At 36.2% G+C, this 22,484-nt stretch overlaps 1 protein-coding gene across 2 annotated transcripts in view; it reads right to left on the bottom strand.

The window, feature by feature from the left end:
* Positions 1-628: 628 nt before the first annotated feature.
* LMNTD1 (lamin tail domain containing 1) overlaps positions 629-22,484 on the bottom strand; it is a 143,658-nt gene continuing 121,802 nt past the window's right edge. For both annotated transcript variants that reach the window (XM_017507031.2, XM_037730896.1), the window contains 4 exons: positions 20,671-20,888; positions 19,927-20,099; positions 5,528-5,590; positions 629-721 (listed from right to left, as the gene is read on the bottom strand). In XM_017507031.2, the coding sequence (XP_017362520.1) occupies positions 5,550-5,590; positions 19,927-20,099; positions 20,671-20,888 (432 nt within the window). In that variant the 3' untranslated portion in view covers positions 629-721; positions 5,528-5,549. The remainder of the gene's footprint in view (positions 722-5,527; positions 5,591-19,926; positions 20,100-20,670; positions 20,889-22,484) is intronic.

The following is a 22,484-nucleotide window of genomic DNA, read 5'->3' on the forward strand; positions in this document are numbered from 1 at the left end:
GCATATTTTATGTTTTAAACTTTTAGACTGTTGATAGGTATAGAAAAGATAGCTATAGAAGAAGTATTAAGGATGGCATTTTTAAAAGATAGCTCTATTACATTATTTAATTAAAATATTTTTGTTTCTTTGGGATTTCCTGTTGCTGTGCATGGGATTTTACACATTGTATCAAAAGCTGAAAGGTGAGACTTTTTTGGCAAATTTGTGATAAGTGTAGGCAGGTTTAAAAACTTCCAGCTGGTTACTCCATAGAAATTTCACTCATTATTTCTTTAGGAAGCTGAATTAACCCATACATCAAGGAGATAGATTCCAACTATAGAGAATCAGATAGACTCCAAGATTTATAATTACTGACACATATGCTTTTGGAAAATTCATCTGCAGAAATTGTGGAAGTCATAGACCTAACAGTTGGGCAGCGTATAAAAGACTGAAGTCACAAGGGCACTTCATGTGAACAAAATAAAGACTGTGCTGGTTTTGCTTTTGACCAGTGTTTTTCTTCTCAACTGCTTAGAAAACAAATACTTTAACTTGCCCACTAACTCTACCTTTTTCTTTCAGAAATGGTGACAGTAAAGTCCTAAGGAATTTTTTTTTTTCTAAAAGAAACCATTTTCTTGCTTGCTTGCTTCTGGGTTCCTCTCCTATGTGATGAAGTTTGGTTGCAACATGCTAGGCATCTTCACTTTCTCTAGACTTGGATGTTATTGTCCTGAGCAAAACAATAAATGGCAATGCATGGTGAAATGTAATTCTGACTGGAAACATGCTTTAGTTGTTATGAGGGCAATATGAAGGAGAGGTGTTCAGAGTCTTTCCATTCATATTAACCTTAAATTAAGAACTACAATCAGCAGGTCTTGATCATATTCACAGATGCATAACAGTAACAGCAGGAAAGAAATTCTTTTTTTGTTGTTGTCGTTTCAGACAAGGTCTAGCTCTGTTGCCCACGCTGGAGTGCAATGGCATATACTCCAAATGATCCTCTGGCCTGAGCCTCTCAAGTAACGGGACTACAGGCATGTGCCAACACACCTGGATGTATTTTAAAATTTTTTGTAGTTGACAGAATTTAACTATGCTTCCCAGGCTAGTCTTGAACTCCCACCTCAGCCTCCAAAAGTGTTGGGATTACAAGCATGAGCCACAGTGCCCAGCTGAGGAAATTATTTCCATGAGACCTGAACTTTTGCGAAGGTGAAAGCATTATTCATTTTTTCCCCTGTGAACTCAACTCTGTAATATGTACTTGTTTAGGTTACAGTTTAATGATTTATGATGTGCAGGCCTCTTTGATGCCTAAGCAGCTTAGCTATTATATTTCGTTATCTGGACATGGATACTGTTTACTTCTGGTCTTGAATATGGGGATCAAAATGGTTTTGAGGCAACCAGTTTACTGACCAATTTTTAAATGTTCACACCCTTCATTTTCTTCTTGGTGGTACTTGAATGGTGCCTAATTATTATCTTTTCCTTTTAATATTTCAGAAGTGCCCCAGACTTGAAAGAAACCAGGTAACATACTTAAAGTGCAATAGAAAAAAAAAAAAAAGCAAGCTTTGTTTTCCTGTGTGCAACAGGCTTGAATTTTATGTAGATTTCTTAGCAGCAGGCCTTACAGCCTGAGATGTTTGTGTTCTATGCCTCCTCTATGAAAGTGGAACCCACTACGTTTGCTCAGGCATTTGATTTTCTTTAAGTTATGAAATGTCTTTGATTAGAGTGATGGGGAGCCTAGATTACAGGTCTTTTTGCTCTTCCATAGAACTGGACCATAACACCATAAAGGTAAAGCTGGGAAAACAAGAAAAGGATAACTAACAAGAAGGGCACATGTACTTCTTTGAAAGAAGGAGGTAGTGGGAAAAAATACGAAATTTCAACTGACTGAAACATTTTGGAAATTGATAGATCAGTTTGGGGCTGAGAGGAGAAACACATTATCAGTACAGAGATTGAAGGAATATGTCACAAAGTATAGACAGAAAACACTGACGTCAGAAAATGTAACTATTAGACCTTCAAAACTCCTTTAGGGCAGGTTTCACGTTAAAGAGCATTAAATACTAGTCTCTCTCTCTGGGCTGTTACATACCAACTTCCCACTCACAAAAAGTGGTCCCAGGAGAAACTGCTATAAAAACTTCTTGTTATGTCCTAAGGAACACTCCTTGGAGGGCTAGAAGGACAGCCCATGTTTGGAATGTCCAGTTTAGACCACTGAGGATAGTAAGAGATACGTAAACATAGCTCAGTTCATGGAAAGACTCCATCACCAGCACTTTTATTAGGAATGCCTTGTGTGTGTAAGAGCGTTTACTGGTTGTTAGTTTCTATGCTGTATCTGCAATGTTGGTGCTTTCTATGGATCCAAGCAATTGCATACTCTTGAGGACAGTGCCGGTGATCTGTAAAAGACCCATTTCTTCCCCTGCTCTTACATTTTTATACTTTTTTTCCGAGAATCCTCAGTGTTTCCTAGCAAGTCTGAAAGTTCATATGACAGGTGGAAGCCACATAGGAAAATTACCTGGCCTTTCCAGAATTCTCTAACTTGTGAAAAGCTCTGTTTCTGCGGCATTCTGTAGCATTGTCCACAGACACTGTTCATTAGTCACACGACAGAATGCCCACATGTTCTTTGTAAGGTACTGAGTAAGGGGGCATTTGAGAGCTTGACTCTGAGCATACTGCATGCTTTTAATCAGTTGTTGCATAGAAATGTTATTAGCGGTCAAAGAAACTGGAGATTTAACTTTGGTTTTTTTGTTTTGTTGGTTTCTCGAGATAGAGGCTTACTCTGTTGCCCAGGCTGGAATGCAGTGGTGGTGAGATCTCACCTCACTGCAACCTCCACTCCTGGATTCAAGCGTTTCTCCTGCCTCCAAGCATTTCTCCTGCCTCAGCCTTTTGAGTAGCTGGGACTACAGGTGTGTGCCACCATGCCTGGCTAAGTTTTGTATTTTTAGTAGAGACAGGGTTTCACCATGCTGGCCATGCTGGTCTTGAACTCCTGACCCCAAGTGATCTGCCTGCCTCAGCCTCCCAAAGTGCTGGAATTACAGGCATTAGCCACTGTGCCCAGCCATGAGATCAAACTTTCATTTGCTTATTTGTCTCTGTAACTGGCATTCTGTCAAATTAACAGTTTTGGAAGTAGAACCTAAATCTTTTTTGCAGTATAGAACAGTGGTAGCTCACTCTTCCTTTTGTGAATGAAAATGTTTCTTCTGGTCCTGTTTCTAAATGTCTGGTGTCTCTTTCAGACAAATTTGAGAGGGGCAAAAAGACAAAGACAACCTGAAAGCTTAATTACCAGAGTGGTGTGGAAGAGCAATGGCATCAGGTGGAGATTCCAGTCTTAACTTTGCCACTTACTAAGTGACTTTGGGTGAGTCACTTAATCTCTCTGAGCTAAAGATTCCTTAGCCATAATCTGGAGATAGTATCAGCCATGCCTACCTCAAAGGTTCAAGTGACATAATATAAAGGCACAAAATGCTATCCAAGTGTACATCATTACAAGTTGCCAAGGATGCTCATGAATACCAACAAGAACCAAACAAACAATGGCTGCATCTCTGAACAACTTTCCACTAACTGACAAGTCAGGCTCAGGAGCTGATTGCAATAGGTAAGTCATTCACTCATGAAGAGTTAAACTGAATAAGTAAAATTTTGCTCCCAGTAAGCTTCAGAAGGTCACAGTGAAGGACACATTGATGATCAACCCTGAAGATACCACTGGATGAGGGTGGGAGCTCTGAGAAAACAGAAGGCATCTTAGGAGGTCCAGAACTTTTCAAAACAGGGTGGTAAATTTTTTTAAAAAATCAAAGCTACCAAATAATATGCCACAGAGAGGATCTATGAACAAGTCTTTTACCATGGTAGCTAAGCAAAATAACTGAGGAAGATCAACCAAGGCTAAAAACCTCTGCCAATTATGTTATTTAATATCCAATGGGATGATTCGAACATTCTTTCCAACCAAAGCAATCAATTCCTTTTTTTGTGTGTTTAATAAAATTTCCTCTTTCCAACTCATCTGCAAATTCAGTAGAATTCTCTCTAGCTACAGAGAGTGAAGCATAATCAAATTATGAAAGTGCTGTTGCTAAATGCCTGGGCAGATTTCAGACCTCATTCTTTGCATTTCAGTTGCACACTACTAAAGCTTATGGCAACTGAAGGAACTCGATCACCATGTAGACATAACTCAGGATCTCTGGGAGCAAGAAGTATATCACTAGGAGCCAAGTCTGAATTATTGGCCCCCGTAATATAATTCTTAGCCTTTAAAATATCTTGGGATTAGTTCTGGTTTTGTGGTTAATTACTGCTTAATTTTAGTAATTCACCTCTTCAGATTTCAGTTTCTTTTACCCTAAAGGAAAATGGTTAGATAAGTCCCTTTTCAGTCCCAGTATCCTATGAGTGTCTGCGAAGGAGGCTTTGATAGGGAAGTTGTAGCTATCACATTTTTAGGAAGCTGGCAGCTCAAGGATATGATGCTATAGGAATGAAGAGAGTGGGCTTGTCAAAGAGTAGTTGACTTTCAGAAAAATAGAAGATGACAATTAGGGAAAATTTAAGGAGAGACAGGCTGAAAGAAACTGGACAGCTGAGTAATCAGACAGAATCTGAAAGGCTGGTGCATAAATGAGGGAAACTAGAGAAACCCTGAGAGCCAGCAGGCTGTATGGGGTAGTAAAATTAAGTCATTTCTGCCAGCAGAATCCAGAATACCAACAAGTTAGGGTTCAGATGGTTGTAGTTTTCATCTTAAGGAATGAAAAGAAGAAGAAAACATAAATGGCAGAAAAAAGAACAAGGAAACACATAAATAGACCAGTCGTGAACTAGAGAAAGACACCAACCGAAAGGAATCTTTATCAAAATACTACCTTGTCATTAGCTTTTTAGGAAAACATTTAAACTTGATCACTTAAAAGACAGAAAACCACCTTTGTTGAGATATTCCTCAATTACTTAGTTGATATCATAATGAAAAAGAGATGAGGCAACATAGGCATTGACTTGTTGAATGATACAATATCATTTAGAAAGTGAGAACAACTGCAGTCTCCTTAGCCAGAATGATTTCCGTGATGTAATTAATACTCTCTTGCTCATAGGAATTAAAATGTACTGATGTAGTTGCAGAGGTTTTTTTTTTTGTTTTTTTGTTTTTTTTTTTAAGTGTTTGAAGTGAAGTGACTCTGGAGTGCAAGGGCTCATTACTTATCCATCAACAAGGATAAATTGTGGCTATGGGGCAAAAAGTAAGGATGTGACATTTCCAATTTCCCATTCTTTGAAAGCTTATCATTCAATATGAAAACAAAAACTGATGGCTCTAAAGGCAACATAAATATTTAACAGAAAATTAGTGACTGTGGAATATATAAGGACAACCCATGTACTGATGACTTTCAAAGACATATCTGCCGATTACTTTAGTTGTATTATTTTTCTGTGGAGAAAGCAAATTTGCAATACTGTTACTTACCTTTAAAGGTTGAGTTGACTGCCTATTGCTTTTGTGACTCAGGTGTCTTCTTTTTCTTAGTTCCTGAAATTTAAAAAAAAAAAAAAAAGGAGTTCAGTCCAGTATTCTAAGTATTGATTTTTCATGTTAAAACAAATCTTGGAATAAGATAACAACAAAAGCATTTTCTTTCACTTGAAGAAGAAATCTGTGGCTTCAGGATAGTATTTAGTGGATACTTGAACCAAGTGGTTTAAAAACCACCTGAAAAGGATTATTTGATTCTTATTAAGTCCAAGTTTCCAATGAATCATTTTAAAAGGAAGCATATATTTCAAGACATAATTAGTCAAAATTTTGAGACAAAAAATATCCATCTGGAAGATATATTTTTTAAAAAGGAGGTTTGCAGAATAATTTTACCAGCCTGTAAAATTCCTCAAATGCTTTCTATACATAGAACTGCCATAATGACAAAGTAGCTAGGGGAGGGAATTCCAGCAACTGGCTGCGTCAGAAGGAATGTGGACAGAAGGGGATGATGCCTCGCCTACTATGTCAGTCACCTTCAGCCTAGTGATGAACGAGGTGACAGATACGGTGGCCTTCCTCACTCTCATCTACTTAAGCTGGAATTGAAAGTCACTTTGTTTAAATATAATTTCCATGTATGAAGCAAGTGTATCGAATTGAAATATTGCAGAATTGAATGATCCCAAGTACAAAATACTCCTAGACCAAAGATGAGATGTTATTTTTATTCCTGTAAAACAAAAGGCAAGAAAACAAAATAATATCCTAGGCATAGGCAATAATGAGCTCCTCTGGGAGAAAAAAAAAAAACAAACAAGAAAAGCTCTTCAGTCATACCTAAGCCTTTCTTTTTCTATGCAACCTCAGAAGAATTATCAAGTTAAATTGCTGGTATTTTATTACAAAGAAACAATATCCAAAGCTGGAAGTGAAATATGATCTGCAAGGAAGATTAACAAAAATGCAGAGTGTTTCTGGTTATCACAGTGATTTTCTTAGCCACAAATAGGATTCTGAGTCTAAAGAATCAGGATGCTGTTTGGCACATTACAGCATAAACTTACTGAACGGTAAGCTATGCACCTAGAATATAAATAGCCTTCTAAGATATTTTCCTTGCTATAAGCAGTGGCTTAGACGTAAGAAAAATCTAGCTCATCTAGAGCAATTTGTTGGCACAAAACAGACTTTGTAATTATTTTATGTATATCCTTACAGATTCACTGAGAATGAATTCCCATCTGTAAGTTTTTGAAACAGAATGACAGAACTATCAGTAGTAGTGGTGTCTGTCTGTTTCCATGTCAGTGGGTAATGGCAATTTTGGTGTTCTTTTTTTTTTTGAGCCTCAAGCATCTAGCACCTAGTAACTTTAAGCTAAATCCCCTGAATTCCCGAAATCAAATATTTTTACTTGTGTGAAGAAATGGACATCTATTTCTGTAAAGAAAGTTACAACCTTTCATAACTAAAGGGCAATCTAAAACATTTTGTTTTGTAATATTGAAATGTTTTGAAATAAATGGTTTAATAAATGGTGTTGGGAAAACTGGCTAGCCACGTGCAGAAAGCTGAAACTGGACCCCTTCCTGATGCCTTACACTAAAATTAACTCCAGATGGATTAAAGACTTAAACATAAGACCTAATACCATAAAAACCCTAGAAGAAAATCTAGGCAAAACCATTCAGGACATAGGTGTAGGCAAGGACTTCATGACCAAAACACCAAAAGCACTGGCAACAAAAGCCAAAATAGACATACGGGACCTAATCAAACTCCACAGCTTCTGCACAGCAAAAGAAATGGTCATTAGAGTGAATCGGCAACCAACAGAATGGGAAAAAAATTTTGCAGTCTACCCATCTGACAAAGGGCTGATATCCAAAATTTACAAAGAACTAAAACAGATCTATAACAAAAAAAAAACAAACAAGCCCATTCAAAAGTGGGCAAAGGATATAAACAGACACTTTACAAAAGAAGACATACATGAGGCCACAAATATATGAAAAAATGCTCATCATCACTGGTCATCAGAGAAATGCAAATCAAAACCACATTGTGATACCACCTCATGCCAGTTAGAATGACGATCATTAATAAATCTAGAGACAACAGATGCTGGAGAGGATGTAGAGAAATAGGAACACGTTTACACTATTGGTGGGAGTGTAAATTAGTTCAACCATTGTGGAAGGCAGTGTGGCGATTCCTTAAGGACCTAGAAATAGAAATTCCATTTGACCCAGTAATCCCATTACTGGGTATATATCCGGTATATATCCAAAGAATTATAAATCATTCTACTATAAGGACACATGCACACGAATGTTCATTGCAGCACTGTTTACAATAGCAAGGACCTGGAACCAACCCAAATGCCCATCGACGACAGACTGGACAGGGAAAATGTGGTACACATACACCATGGAATATTATTCAGCCATCAAAAATGATGAGTTCATGCCCTTTGTAGGGACATGGATGAACCTGGAAACCATCGTTCTTAGTAAACTGACACAAGAGCAGAAAATCAAACACTGCATGTCCTTACTCATAGGCAGGTGTTGAACAATGAGAACACATGGACACAGGGAGGGCAGCAGTACACACTGGGGTCTGTTGGGGGGAAATGGGGGAGGGACAGGGGGGTGGGGACATGGGGAGAGATAGCATGGGGAGAAATGCCAGATATAGGTGAAGGGGAGGAAGGCAGCAAATCACACTGCCATGTGTGTACCTATGCAACAATCTTGCATGTTCTTCACATGTACCCCAAAACCTAAAATGCAATAAAAAAAAAGATGGTTTGATCCTAAGGCAGATAAGTCAGATCTATTGAATTATAATGAGCCCACAGTCCAGCTTAAGTAAAATTCCATAGATGTGATCTTAATATGGAGCTCACATTGATGAGACTTTAAGTGTTTCATTCCTGCATAAGATTGTCTATGTCTGCTTTCCTTTATTTTCTAGCAGTTGGTTTTTCATAGTGGCTTTGCCACACTCAGAAACAAAGAAACATCATCATTATTATTACTATAATAACATTTGCATAGAAGACAGTAGCAGGTGCAGAGTCCACAATTAAGACAAATTCCACTGCAGTGTAAGAGATGGATTGCAAAAGACAGGCAAAGTACATTCAACCACGAGAAAATGAAGTGTGTTAAACCGAAGATGCTCACAATATCAACTCAAAACAATGCAAAATACTATCTTCAGACTAGTTTCTGTCATTTAAGCTGAATTACAGAAGAAGACTGACAAAGTTGTTGACAATCTGCAAGCTAATCTGAGCAAGAAGAAAGCACGTTCTCTCTAGGTATAGAATGAATAATGGCAACACAATGCAAATCTATCTGCTGTGTTAAAGGGCTGTTAACCTTCATTCTGGTGACTCCTTTGTGCTGTACTCAGGGCCTAGCTTTTGTGTTCTAACAGCACCTGGTACTTTCTACATTCTATCAAAAATACCTGTCTTGTTTATTTTACTATTTCAAATTTTTATTGTGAAAAATTCAAACGTAAAGAAAATGTCAATGAATAATACAACCAAATTTGTATACCTATCACCCAGATTCAATCATTAATATTTTTGCCATATTTGCATTATCTTATTTATTTATTTATTTGAGACAGAGTTTGGCTGTTGTTGCTCAGGAGTGCAATGGTGTGATCTTGGCTCACTACAACCTCCACATCCTGGGTTCAAGAAATTCTTGTGCCTCGGTCTCTTGAGTAGCTGGGATTACAGGCAGGCGCCACCACATCTGGCTAATTTTGTATTTTTAATAGAGATGGAGTTTCACCATGTTGGCGAGGCTGGTCTCTAACTCCTGACCTTAGGTGATGCACCCACCTCAGCCTCCCAAAGTGCTGGGGTTACAAGTGTGAGCCACCGTGCCTGGCCACATTATCTTACATCTATCACATATGCCTACATCACCAGACCATTAGAGAGTAAGATCTCAGTATGAATCTAAGAATAACAAATGTAACCACAACACAATTAACACACCTAAGAAAAGAGCAATGACTCAATGTCTAATATTCACTCTGTATTCAGATTCACCTAATTGTCTTTAAAATGTCTGTTCTGGCTGTGATTTTTGTTTTCTTTTTAACCAGTAGCCTACTAAGGAAAGCTAAATCTTAAAATGATAGCATTGCTGTATGGGCCATCTGGCTCAGACACAAAAATCCAACCTAAAAATGGCATTAAAAAAATTATTTCTTTCATTTAACAATCTGGAGCTGTGCCAATACAAGGCAGTTTGGGTGTCTCCTCCGTCCTTAGCTCATGGCTTCGTCTCTCAGTTGAAATATGGCAGCTCTAGCCCCTGTGGTCATGCCATAGAGAAGACACAGGGGAGCACCCACTCCCTGGGCATGATCCAGATGTTGTAGACATGATTTCTGTTCATATTTCATTGTACAGGATATTGACACATAATCCTACTATTTTGCAGCAGAGACCATGTGTCTAGATTTCCCTGGACCTGCAAATCTTGTGTATATAGGAAGAATATTTTAAGGACTGCAATTAGCTTTTTCTGCTATGAGGTATTTCTGGAAATGACTGAGCTATGACAAGCTATATTAAAATTAATTCCCAATACACTGCAATGTAATGATAGGTTTAAGCTTATTAATGGTTAAGATTGTTCTTCTCTTACACTAAATAAGCTTCATGTTAATATTCCTTTTGAGTTCATCAACATATTTGTTTTTAGATTTTCTTTGTCCTTTCTTGTCAGTGTATAAGCTATCCATGCTCATTAATGGAATCATGCTTTCTTCCCTTTCCAGTTTTTATTTCTCATTAAGTTTTTTTAAAAAAATTTATTTAAGTATAATATATATGAAGGAAATTTCACAAATTATAATTTACAGCATGGTAAAACCAGTAAAACATACTTGTAAATACCACTTGGAATAAGAAATGGAACATGTCAGTATTCTAGAAGCATTTTTGGTACCCTCTAAATATTACTCTTTACTTCTTCCAGAGATAACCATTTTTCTGACTTCTGACACCATGGTTCAGTATTGTGTGTTTTTGAATTTTATGTATACAAAATCATCCAATAAATATTTCTTCTTGTCTGACATTTCTTGTTCAATAGTATGATTATGAGATTCACTGATATTATTGCATGTATTTCAATCCCATAGGCAATGAAAATTCATTAATTTTCATTGCCTATGGGATTGTAGGAACACATTGTAATTTATTTGTCCATTAAATAATTGATGAACACCTGGATTGCTTCTAGTTCTTGGCTACTACAAATACATTCACTCTGAACATTATTGGGAATGTAATTGCTGGTTTATGGGGTAATTAGTACGTGTATATTCATTTTCTTGCCTTATTTCATGCAGACTTCTAATACAATGTTGAATAGAAGTCATTATAAAGAGAATTCTTGTTTTGCTCAGGACATCAAGGAAAAAACTTTGACCACTTCATCTACTTCGCTGTTAAATATGATATTGTTTGCTTTAGGAGTTTTGCAAATATTATTTGTCAGGTTAAGAAAATTCTTTCTAGTCCTAATATTTTATGGTTCTCCTCTCATGGGTATGGAGTGAATATTTTATCAAATGCTTTTACTATTGAGATGACTATATAATTTTCCTCTTTATTCTGTTAAAGTGATTAAACTCAATTAATTTTCAAAGCTCAAACCGGCCTTGCATTCCTGAAATAAACCCAATTTTTTGGTGATATATTATCCCCAAATATATGCTGTATGAAAGAAGATATCACATTGGAAATTATATATTTTTAACCAAATGATAATGAAATTATGACATATGACTTTTTTGCTTTTTGAGACAGAGTTTTGCCCTTGTTGCCCAGGCTGAAGTGCAATGGTGCAATCTTGGCTTACTGCAACCTCTGCCTTCCAGGTCCAAGCAATTCTCCTGCCTCAGCCTCCTGAGTAACTGGGATTGCAGGTGTGCACCACCATACACAGCTAATTTTTGTATTTTTAGTAGATATAAGATTTCACCATGTTGGTCAGGCTGGTCTTGAACTCCTGACCTCAGGTGATTCACCCGCCTTGGCCTCCCAAAGTGCTGGGATTACAGGCATGAGCCACTGTGCCTGGCTCACATTCTTATACTATTCTTTTGTTGTCCATCCTATATTACAACATGTAGTTTTTATTTATTGAAGTCTAATAAAAGTTGCTATTTTTACAACTTATTGGACAAAACAGAAAATTTGGAGTACTTTAACTCCATTTAGTCCTCTCCCAACTTTTGTCCTATTATGTTGTAATGGATTGAATTGTGTTTCCCTAAAAGATATGTTGAAGTCCTAACCCTTGTGACCTGTGAACATGACCTTATTTGGACATAGGGTATAAAGTCAAGATGAGGTCATGGTGGATTAACCCAATGACTGGAGAAATTGGACACACACACAGGAGGTAAGGCCATATGAAGATGGAGGCAGAGATTACAATGATGCATCTACAAGCCAGGGAATATCAAGGAATGCCGGCAATGACTAGAGACTAGAAAGATGCAAGGAAAGATCATCTTCTAAAGTCTTTGAAGTGAGTGTGGCTTGCTAATATCTTGCTTTTAGATTTCTGCCTCAGTATTGTGAAAGAATAAATTTCTATTGTTTTAAGACATCAAGTTTGTGGTGCATTGTTAAGGTATCCCTCCCTAGGAAACTATACAGCTGTCATGTATTTAAATTCTATATAAATTAAAAACTCTGTAAGACAACATCAGTATTATTTTGTATAGTAAATATTCGTTTATGTTTATCCATGTTTTGATTGTTTCTATTTTTTACTTCTTCCTATAGCTCTGTGCATTCATATGGGATAATTTTCTTTCTATTTGAAAGTATTGCCATTAGTATTTCCTTAGTGTGGATTTGCCATTAATGAATCCTTCTAGTTTTTGTCAGAAAATGTCTTTATTTTATCTTCATCCTTTCAAGTATATTTTTCCCTAATATAGAACTCAGGATTAGAAGTTCTGTTAGCACATTGAGGCTATCATTCCCTTATGACTTCCATTATTTGGTTTTCTGAAGTTTTATTATGATGTATATAGATGTGTTTTCCTTTGTATTTATGCTGCTTGGGATTTATGATTGTTCTTGATCCTGTGGCTTGATGTCTTTGTATTAGTTTTTGAGAATTTTTGCCATGATTTATTTAAATATTGTTTCTGTCTGAACCTCTCCATCATCTCCTCTTGGGATTCAAATTACAACTCTACTAGATTACTGGTGCTCAGTCTTTCTCGCTAATCTTTGTTGTTCCTTTCTTTCCTTGTTCTTTGTTTCCTTACTGCTTTTTTTTCCTAGATTTTGGGATATTTGGATTCCACTTAATTTTTTATATTGTTTCAAAAATTCTCATTAAAATACAAGTCTAACTCCATGAGATGCCATTTAAAAATCGTCAGTGTCTTTTTTTCCGTCTGTCCTTCAATATAGACGTATTAACTCCTATGTGTCATGCATTGAGTTTGGTGCAAGTGACAAAAAGATGACCAGAATAAAAGCAATTTAACACTTATCAGAGATAAAGAGAATTTACAATACAGTGCAATAAATGCTTTGTTTGATCAGTATATTAACACATATCAGGAGCAAAAAGTCACTTGGTGGGAAACAGAGATGGGTTCTTTGGAGGTAGTAACATACAGGTAGAAACATTAAGAATGAATAAGCATTATCCATCAGAAGAGGAGGGGTGAGAGAATGTGTGAAGGCCTAGAAGTAGTCAGGGTGTGTTTGAAGAACTGAAAGAACTTCAAAATAGCTAAAGCATAGAATGCAAGAAGGCGAATGTGTGATGAGATAGGCCAGCCCAGGCTCAAAGATACTTAAAAAATTTTATGGGATTGAACTCCACCATGAGGACAATGGGGAGAAAATGAAGACTTTTAAGTAAGATAAGGAATGTTTAGGATACATAAACAAGATTGATTATCTTGGGACGTGAGGAAGGAAAAGGAGTAGAGAAAGACTGTCAGGATACCTGGGGTTTCTGAATGGCACTCCCTTATGCAAGGAAAATCAGTGGAATGACACACTTTGAAGGAAAGACAATGATGAATTGTTATGAACATTCTGAGAATGAGATACTTGTAGGGCATCCAACTAGAGATTATAAATAATTAGCCCCATAAATCGGAAGTTCAGAATAAAATGTTGGGCTGGAGACAAAGAGTTTGGAATCTTTCCTACTCCATTTCATTTTTCACTTTTGCTTTTAAAGTTCTCTTCCAAACACAGATCTAACTATATGAGACACCTGTTTAAAATCCAATTGGTGCCTTGTCAGTATTTTCATAAAACAGTTAAAACACTAAACATGGTGGTATACAAACACCTCTAACATCTAGTCCTTACTAAACCTGCTGGACTATTGCCTCAATTTCTGCTTATATTTCAGTTGGATACAATTTCTCACTGTTCACTGAACCTAAAGTTTATTCTTACCTCCTTGTGCTTTTAATATATACTGTTTCTTTTACTCAGAATGCTTTGTCCACCCTCCTTTCAATCTGAGTAACTCCTATTCAACCTTCAATACCTTAGTTCCAATGATGTCTCCCCTGAGCCTTTTCTATTGCTATTGTCTTTTTATAAATATTTCTAATGCAACATTTCTTAAACAGCAAATCCTGCCCTCTCTATTGGTTAGGAAATAGATTTAGGAGGTCATGAGAAATATTTTAAAATGAAATAAAAAAGAATAGAGCAGGAAATATCAGAATCCATCATACTTAGAAAAATCAATATTGTCTTTTGTAAAGTTTGTTTTGGTTATGTAGGTTTGGAATCTATATTAGCAGTTACAGATGAGTTTTTGAGCTTCAACAGCTGATAGTGGAAAAATTTTTTAATTTGAAGTTAGATTTGAATTAAGCAACAAAAAACAAACAAGACAAAAGCAAAAAGAAAAATATCCCTAGTTCATGGATGTTGCTTCAGGGAGTCAAGGAGGGGAAAAGGACCAGGACTAGGGAAAGAAATCTAGGAGACTTTTGTTTGACATGTAATGCTTATTTTAAAATGCAAATATGACAACATATTAATATTTTTCACTTGGGGAAGTGGGTAGAGGTGTGTCTTTTTTTGTTCTTGTTGTATTTTATAATATTACGAAAAAGTTCAAAGGGGGAATATTTTCTAGCTCCACCACTTACTAAATTCTTATTTGTGAAGTCGAAATAATAGTGGAGTTTATAAGGAACTGAAAAATGTTTTCTCTTGACATCTGCTATCAGATTCCTCTTAGGACAGGGGGAGGATACCTTAACAGGTAGAAAGTGTGGTGGCTCCTGAAGCTATGGGAGTGAGAGCTCTTTTGAAAGAGACAAAGAGGGCAATTATGGCAAGAGCTTTGGCAGTGCATGGCATGAGGGGCCAAAGGTAACCCCTCTTGGAGCCAGTTGAAAGGACTCTTAAGGAGAACCTACTCACAATTTTTTGGTTTATTTTATGGGGAGGGGGCTTTAATGAAACCTCCTCTCATGACTACTAAATCATCAGAAATATTTACTGCCCATGAATGGTTTCTGGTATTTTAGTTTGTTGTGAACACCAAGGGGCAGGATGAATGTCACATTATATTTAATCCTCTAATGATTCATAGCTACAGTTAGCTAGAGGCCCTGTGCATTTGATTTGCATTATATTGAATAAAATTCCTAACTCCATACATTGTAGATTTCAGAACATTCCCCCAAATTTCTGCTAATTCCCATAGAAACAAATTCTTAGCAAAATGAATTCTCAGTGGTGGCTTTCAGCAAATCTACTAAATGACATCACTTTAGATACATTCCAATTAAAAATATCAACAAAACAAAGTTGGTCATGCTCATTCGAAATATTTCACATTATTGCCAATGCAATAATATAAGAACTTGATATAAACACATAAGCATTGGAAAGAAAGGATATCATTTGTACACATTTGTACAATACAGAGGAGGAAAAAACAACCCATGAGGCCAGGCATGGTGGCTCACTCCTGTAATCCCAGCCCTTTGGAAGGCCAAGAAGGACAGATCACTTGAGGTCAGGAATTTGAGACCAGCTGGCCAACATGACAAAGCCCTGTCTCTACTAGAAATACAAAAATTAGCTGGGTGTGGTGGCACGCATCTGTAATTTCAGCTACTCGGGAGGCTGAGGCATGACAATTACTTGAACCAGAGAAGTGGAGGTTGCAGTGAGCCAATACTGTGCCACTACAATCCAGCCAGGGTGAGAGAGCAAGACTCTGCCTCAAAAACAAACGACAAAAAGTCACCCATGAGACTACAAGTTATTAAAACTAAAAAGTTCAGGAAATTTGTTGAAACAAGAGCAATATATGTAGATAATTTTCCTATTCTTTAATAAAGTGAAAAAAATGTTATAGAAAGAGATAGCATTTTCAAAAGCAGAAGCAACAATAACAACAAATCAATATACCTGCCTGAGTGAGAAATCTAACAAAAGATTACAAGAATTTTATGGAAAAAAATGACAAAGTATCAATGAAAGCCATGAAAGAAATCTGAATAAATTGACAATTGATTTCATATACCATGACTCAATATCATAAAGGTATCAACTTTCTCTCAACATGATCTTTAATATTCTTACCATTTTAATCAAACTACCAACAAGATGTTTTTTTTTTTTTATGTGAAACGTGATGAAAATGATTCTTGTAAAGAGGAGTAAAAAGTTTTAGAAAAGCCAAATGACACTGAAAGGGAAGAGCAAGAAGAGAGCAAAAGAATGATTACATACCAATAACAATGGGAAGAGAGTTATTGGCACAGCAATAGATCAATAGAACACTCTGGAGAGCTCAGACCCAGGCCGAAGCATAGGAGGGAGGTGGTACTAGAAATCAGTGGGCACATGATGGATGCACCCTCTGTTTGGTTTTGAGACAAACGATTTACTATATGAAAAAAGTCTGAGGTCACTATTTCATATCCTACATGAAAACAAATTCAAATGTATTAAAGACATATACAAAAAGCAAATTGGAAAAACTATCAGAAATAAATATAAACACACAATGTTCTCACTTATTGGTAGGATTTAAAAATTAAAACAGTTGAACTCATGGACACAGAGAGTAGAAGGATGGTTACCAGAGACTGGAAAGGGTAGTTGGGGCTGAGAAGGAGGGAGGTAAGGATGATTAATGGATGCAAAAAAAAAAAATGAATGAATAAGACCTACTATTTGATAGTGCAATAGGGTGACTATAGTCAATAATAACTTAATCATACATTTTAAATTAATTGAAGGGTGTAAGTGGATTGTTTGTTACTCAGAGGATAAGTACTTGAGGGAATGGATACCCTCACAAAATTAATAATTATAAACACATAAATTTATCATGAGATACAGAAATTTTTCCTTGTTTTTTTTTTACACGTGAAAAGATGCACAACCCCACTATTAAAGAGGAATTTCACATTAGGATAATGAATTACTAGTTAATATTCATCAGATTGGCACACAATTTAAGATTCTGGCAATATAAAGTTAGGTGAGAATAAAGGGAATGTGAAATATTTTATTAAGTTGGTGGGAGTATAAATTAGTAAAATTCTTCCTAGAGCAATTTAGCAAAATCTAATAAAGTTGAAGATACAGGTACCATACAACTGAACAAATACCTATAGGAATTTTAGAAGATTTTAAAAGTTTAGGTGTGAGCCTCAAAGGAATCTTTGTATGTATGTACAAGTAGACATGCACAAGGATAATCATTGGTATAGATATAACATTTTCTTGGATGCATTCAAAGACTTGGTAAACTTTTTAAAAGCAAAAAATAAAATTAAAAAAATTTAAAACAATTTTTTCATCTACATTGTTGAAGAGCAAAACATTAATAGGGGAATAAATAAGATACAGTAAATTTATATAATGAAATACTACATAGTAGTTAAAGTGACTGAATTAGATCTCTCTATATTACTGTAGTAAAATCCCCCAAATTATACTAAGTCAAAAAGAGCAGGGACCTTTAGCATGATACCATTTATGTAACTTAAAAGCACACACGCTATTTTAAATATATATATATATATATATATATGGATCCATATGCATGTAAACAAAGTATAAAATGAGATCCAGAATGATTTATTACAATATCAGATCAGAACTGCAAAGACAATCACAGGGAACTTCAAATTTATGAATTTTTCTCTGTGGTAATGTGAAATAATACAACAAATGTTAACATGCATTCATTCTGCATGATTAACATATGGGTGCTTTTTAACATTATGCTTTCTGTATTTTAACATGTTTTTAAAAACAAAATGTGTTTAGCATAAATTGGACATATGATGTGTACATGTTTCTTTAAAATTATCCTATTTGTTAGTCTCTAGGCTCCTCTGTAGCATGTTTGAGAGGCACAATTTAAAACAAGGCAACAATTTTCAGGTAGAAGATAGATTTCTTTCTATCGAAGATTCTTCCGTAACTCAGCAAACTAGCCTATTTATTAATGTAGGGTATATGGAGCAGAATTGAACAGCTTCCAAGTATAATTACTTTTTGTTTTGTCTGTTTTTGTTTTCTTTGCCAACTATTGAGTGTGTGCTAATGGTAGCAAATATTCCAGTAGCAGGCAAATTAAAGAGATACTGGGTAATTAATAAACCATATAACCTTCCCTCAAAGAATCATGCTACATATCCTTTCAAGGAGATGAACTGGTAATTCAGAGATCACTTGATTCAATCAATCAGCAACCAATCATTGATAACATCTTTTTCTTTGGGGCCATGTTTTGCTGTAGAAATCAAAGAAAAAATCATACAATTCTGATGTATATCTGTTCATACTGAAAATTTAGTGAATGGAAAATTAAAAAGTTATGTAATGATGTGCAAAGATTGTAGAGGTATCAAAGCAACTATCTTTGAATTACTACTACAAAATATACCCATACAGTGAAGTGTTTTGTGTTGAATAGCAAATGTCACTGAATAATCAAGATGAGTTGCCACCATTATATTATAGAAAAGTACCTCAAAAAAATTTGAAATCAAATTTCTTTGGAAAATAAGTTGTTCTGAATAAGTAAAACAGCGAAGGTTGTCATTAAAAAACATAATATACTTCTTGAAAGCTTCAAATTTAAGTCATAAAGTACTAAAGATTATAAAGGACAAAATTTGTTACATCTATCTAATGTATCTATATCTAAAGCTCACACACATGCACAGAGTTTATTGCTGAAAGAGGCCTTCAATTTCAGACCCATATTTTTACAGATGAGGAAACTCAGGCACAGAGTTACATAGCATACAATTTTATAAAAAAGAAATATTTTCAGTACTTTACAAAATTTTCATCATTCCACTTCTAAAAGGTACTGTTTTCGGGGTGCTATTTCCCAATGATGTGCTCACATACTAACACGATGGTTGTCATACTGTTTTACGGAGAACCTTGTGATTTTGTGGTGTCTTAAAGATCTCAGGCAAAGAGAAAAGGAAGAATAAGGGGGTCATGAGCAGTGGAAATTGCTACATCCTCTTCACCTTGGGCGGATCTATTTTTATGCATTTTATATATTGGGATTCTGCTTAAGATTTCACTTTTTTTTTTTTTTAAATAAGCTCTTCTTTCCTAAATCAAAGTGTGTGAGTCATTACAATTTCACCAGGATATTGCTGGTGTATTAAACAGGCTTTCTCCAATAGTTGAGGGTCTGGTTTCTTCTTGGCTTTATGTTCTTCTACTCTAGTTCTTGTTAAACACTTGTAGACATCTGATGAACTTCGTGGACTCTCTCCCCAGAAAAAATCATACAGACACCACACAATTTTGTGCCAAATGTAGCAAGTACATGGACTTCCTAAAATCCATTCACAGATCCTGTGTTAATCATACTAACTCTAAAAGCTTTATTTAGAGGACTTAAGAAACTTCCAACAGAGAAAGTTTGGAAAAGATGGAATTTTTTCAATACGCCATAACTTGTAAGACCAATTTTTGCTGCCTGATGAAGAAACAAAAAGTATTTTTCATGGAACTCATACTCTTGCTGGCCACACTGTTCTTTTGATTCATCGATTCATTCAACAGATATTTATCAAGAATAGGTATTTATCCAGCACAGTGGAAGACACTGTGCTAGGGGAAATGTAAGTGAATGGTTGACAATACTTGCTTTAAGTGCCATCTATTCTTGAGAATATGCATCATCTTTAACACTTAGCAAATTTTAATCGCTTAACCCACTAGTTAACACATGTGCATGCGTGTGCACATGCACGCACGCACACACACACACACACACACACACACACACTCCTTACTCTCCACTGGAACAAGTGCTCTTTTAACTGACCTGGGGCTCGATTAGGTCTGGTTGACCGAGACCTGGGCTGTCTACCCAAGCTGCCTCCAGTGATGCATGTATTGTGTGGTTCAATCAGAGGACAGTAAGGATGTGCAGAGACATAGGGATTCTGGCACCAAGGGCTGCGATTGGGGAAAACGGTTGGTGGGATTTCCTTCTCTCTGTAAAAGAAAAAAGCCTAAATGGAACTCAAAAGCCATTTTATGCTGTGGCGTTAGTGTTGAAGGCACAATTAAAGTGAAAGCATATTTCAAGGCCAAGAGAATATGACTTTTTAGACTTTGTGGGAAGGACGTTTATTATTACTTCAGAAGCATTTGCCTACAAATGAATAATATATTCTGCACCTCTGTCCACAGCCAGCTCTTGATCCAAGATAAAATTCCTGGATGTACACCTCTCCCTCCACCTAAGCACTGCTAAAGATTTGAGGATACCTCACCTCTTCACCTCTCTGCAACAACCTTGCTTCTTAATAACAGTGCCTGTGAAAAGTGAAATGGCCAGAGAGGTCTCAGTACTACCTAGTGAAGATCACCAGCCTTCATTGTCCCATGAGTATTTTCCTGCTCATTCTGTTTTTCTGCTTTTCCCGAGTCCTATTCAAAATAGTCGTTTCCAAAAATCACTATTAATTTATATATCACACATCCATTTGTCATCTAGTCATTCCCACATGCTCAGTTACCAATTGTGGGAAGGACTCATTCAAACAAACCAAACAACATTTACCTCTTAAGAAAAACTTCAGCTTGTTCCACCTGATAATTTGAAATGTCGTTCTTAGGTTGATCTTCTTTTTCTTTAGTTATTGTAGTTGTAGATGCTGTCCACTGAAACTTGTGCCTTTGGAATGTTGAAGATACTACTGAACATCTGTTATATTCAATGTCAGTCTCTAATTTCTCCCATGCTTGCTTCCAGTGGATAGGAGTGTACCAGGCAACAGCCTAATGAAAATGATTTATTAATGTCGACTGTGTGCATTTGAGGTTTACAACATGCTGTTATGAGATACATATAGATAGTAAAATGGTTATTGTGGTGGAACAAATTAAGATATTTACCATCTTACCTAGTTACTCTTTTATGACAAGAGCTACTTAACAAAATCTACTTAACAAAAATCCCCAATATGATAAAATTTCATTAACTATAGTCCTCATGTTGTAGACTGGATCCCTAGACTTCCTCATCCTACGAATCTCTGCTACTTTGTATCCTTTGACCTACATCTCTCCGTTTTCTCCCCGGCTCCCATCCTGTGAACCAGTTTTATTCATTTTCTCCCCTGCTCCCATCCTGTGAACCACAGTTTCATTCTCTTTCTCTGAATATTTGACCTTTTAAAAATTCCCCATATAAGTGAGATCATGCAACACTTTTCTTTTTGTGTCTGACTTATTTTACTCAGTATAATGTCCTCCAGGTCCCTCCATGTTCTTTTTTAAGGCTGAATAATATTCCATCGTGTATATCTACATTTTCTTTATCCATTTTTCTGTTGGCAGACACTTAGGTTGTTTCCATGTCTTGGCTATTATGAATAATGCTGCAATGAAGATGGGTGTGCAGATACCTTTCCAAGGTGGTGATTTCATCTTTTTTGGGTATGTACCCAGAAGAGGGATTACTGGGTTGTATGGCAGCTCTACTTTTACTTTTTAAAGGGATTTCCATATTGTTTTCCATAAAAGCTTCACCAATCTACATTCCTGCCAACCATGTACCGGGGTTCTCTTTTCTCCATACATTTGTTGCTGTATCTCTGTCTTTTTGGAATGCCATCCTTATGAAGTGTGAAATGATAGCCCACAGTGATTTTAATTTGCATTTATCTGATGCGTAGCGAAGTTGAGCACCTTTTAATATATCTGTTGGCTCTTTTTTTAATGTCTTTGGAGAAATGTCTGTTCAGGTCTTTTGCTTGTTTTCTAAATCAGGTTGTTTTTCTGCCATTGAGTTGTAGAAGTTCCTTATACATTTTGAATACTAGCTTCTTCTCAGATATGTGGTTTGCAAACATGTTTTTCCTAGTTGGCAGGTTGATGTTTTATTTTGTTGATTGTTTCCTTTGCCGTGTAGAAACCTTTTAGTTTGACATACTCCCTACCCCCTTTTATTTATTTTTGTTTTTGTAGCCTGAGCTTTGGTGTGAGACCAAGAAATCACTGCAATGGACTACGTCAAGGAGTTCTTCCCTCATGTTCTTTCCTAGCAGGATTATGGTTTCAGGTATTACATTTAGGTCTCTTATCCATTTTGAGTTGTTTTTTGTTTACAGTGTAAGATACTGTTCAACAGAATTTTAAAAATGGGCTGGGCTCAGTGGCTCACACCTGTAATCCCAGCACTTTGGGAGGCCAAGTTGGGTGGATTATAAGGCCAAGAGATTGAGACTTTCCTGGCCAACATAGTGAAATCCCATCTCTACTAAAAATTCAAAAATCAGCTGGGCATGGCGGCACATGTCTGTAGTCCCAGCTACTTGGGAGGTCGAGGCAGGAAAATCACTTGAACACAAGAGATGGAGGTTGCAGTGAGCC

This window comes from Cebus imitator, unplaced genomic scaffold (assembly GCF_001604975.1).
Source record: "Cebus imitator isolate Cc_AM_T3 unplaced genomic scaffold, Cebus_imitator-1.0 Scaffold367, whole genome shotgun sequence".
Taxonomy (NCBI): domain Eukaryota; kingdom Metazoa; phylum Chordata; class Mammalia; order Primates; family Cebidae; genus Cebus; species Cebus imitator.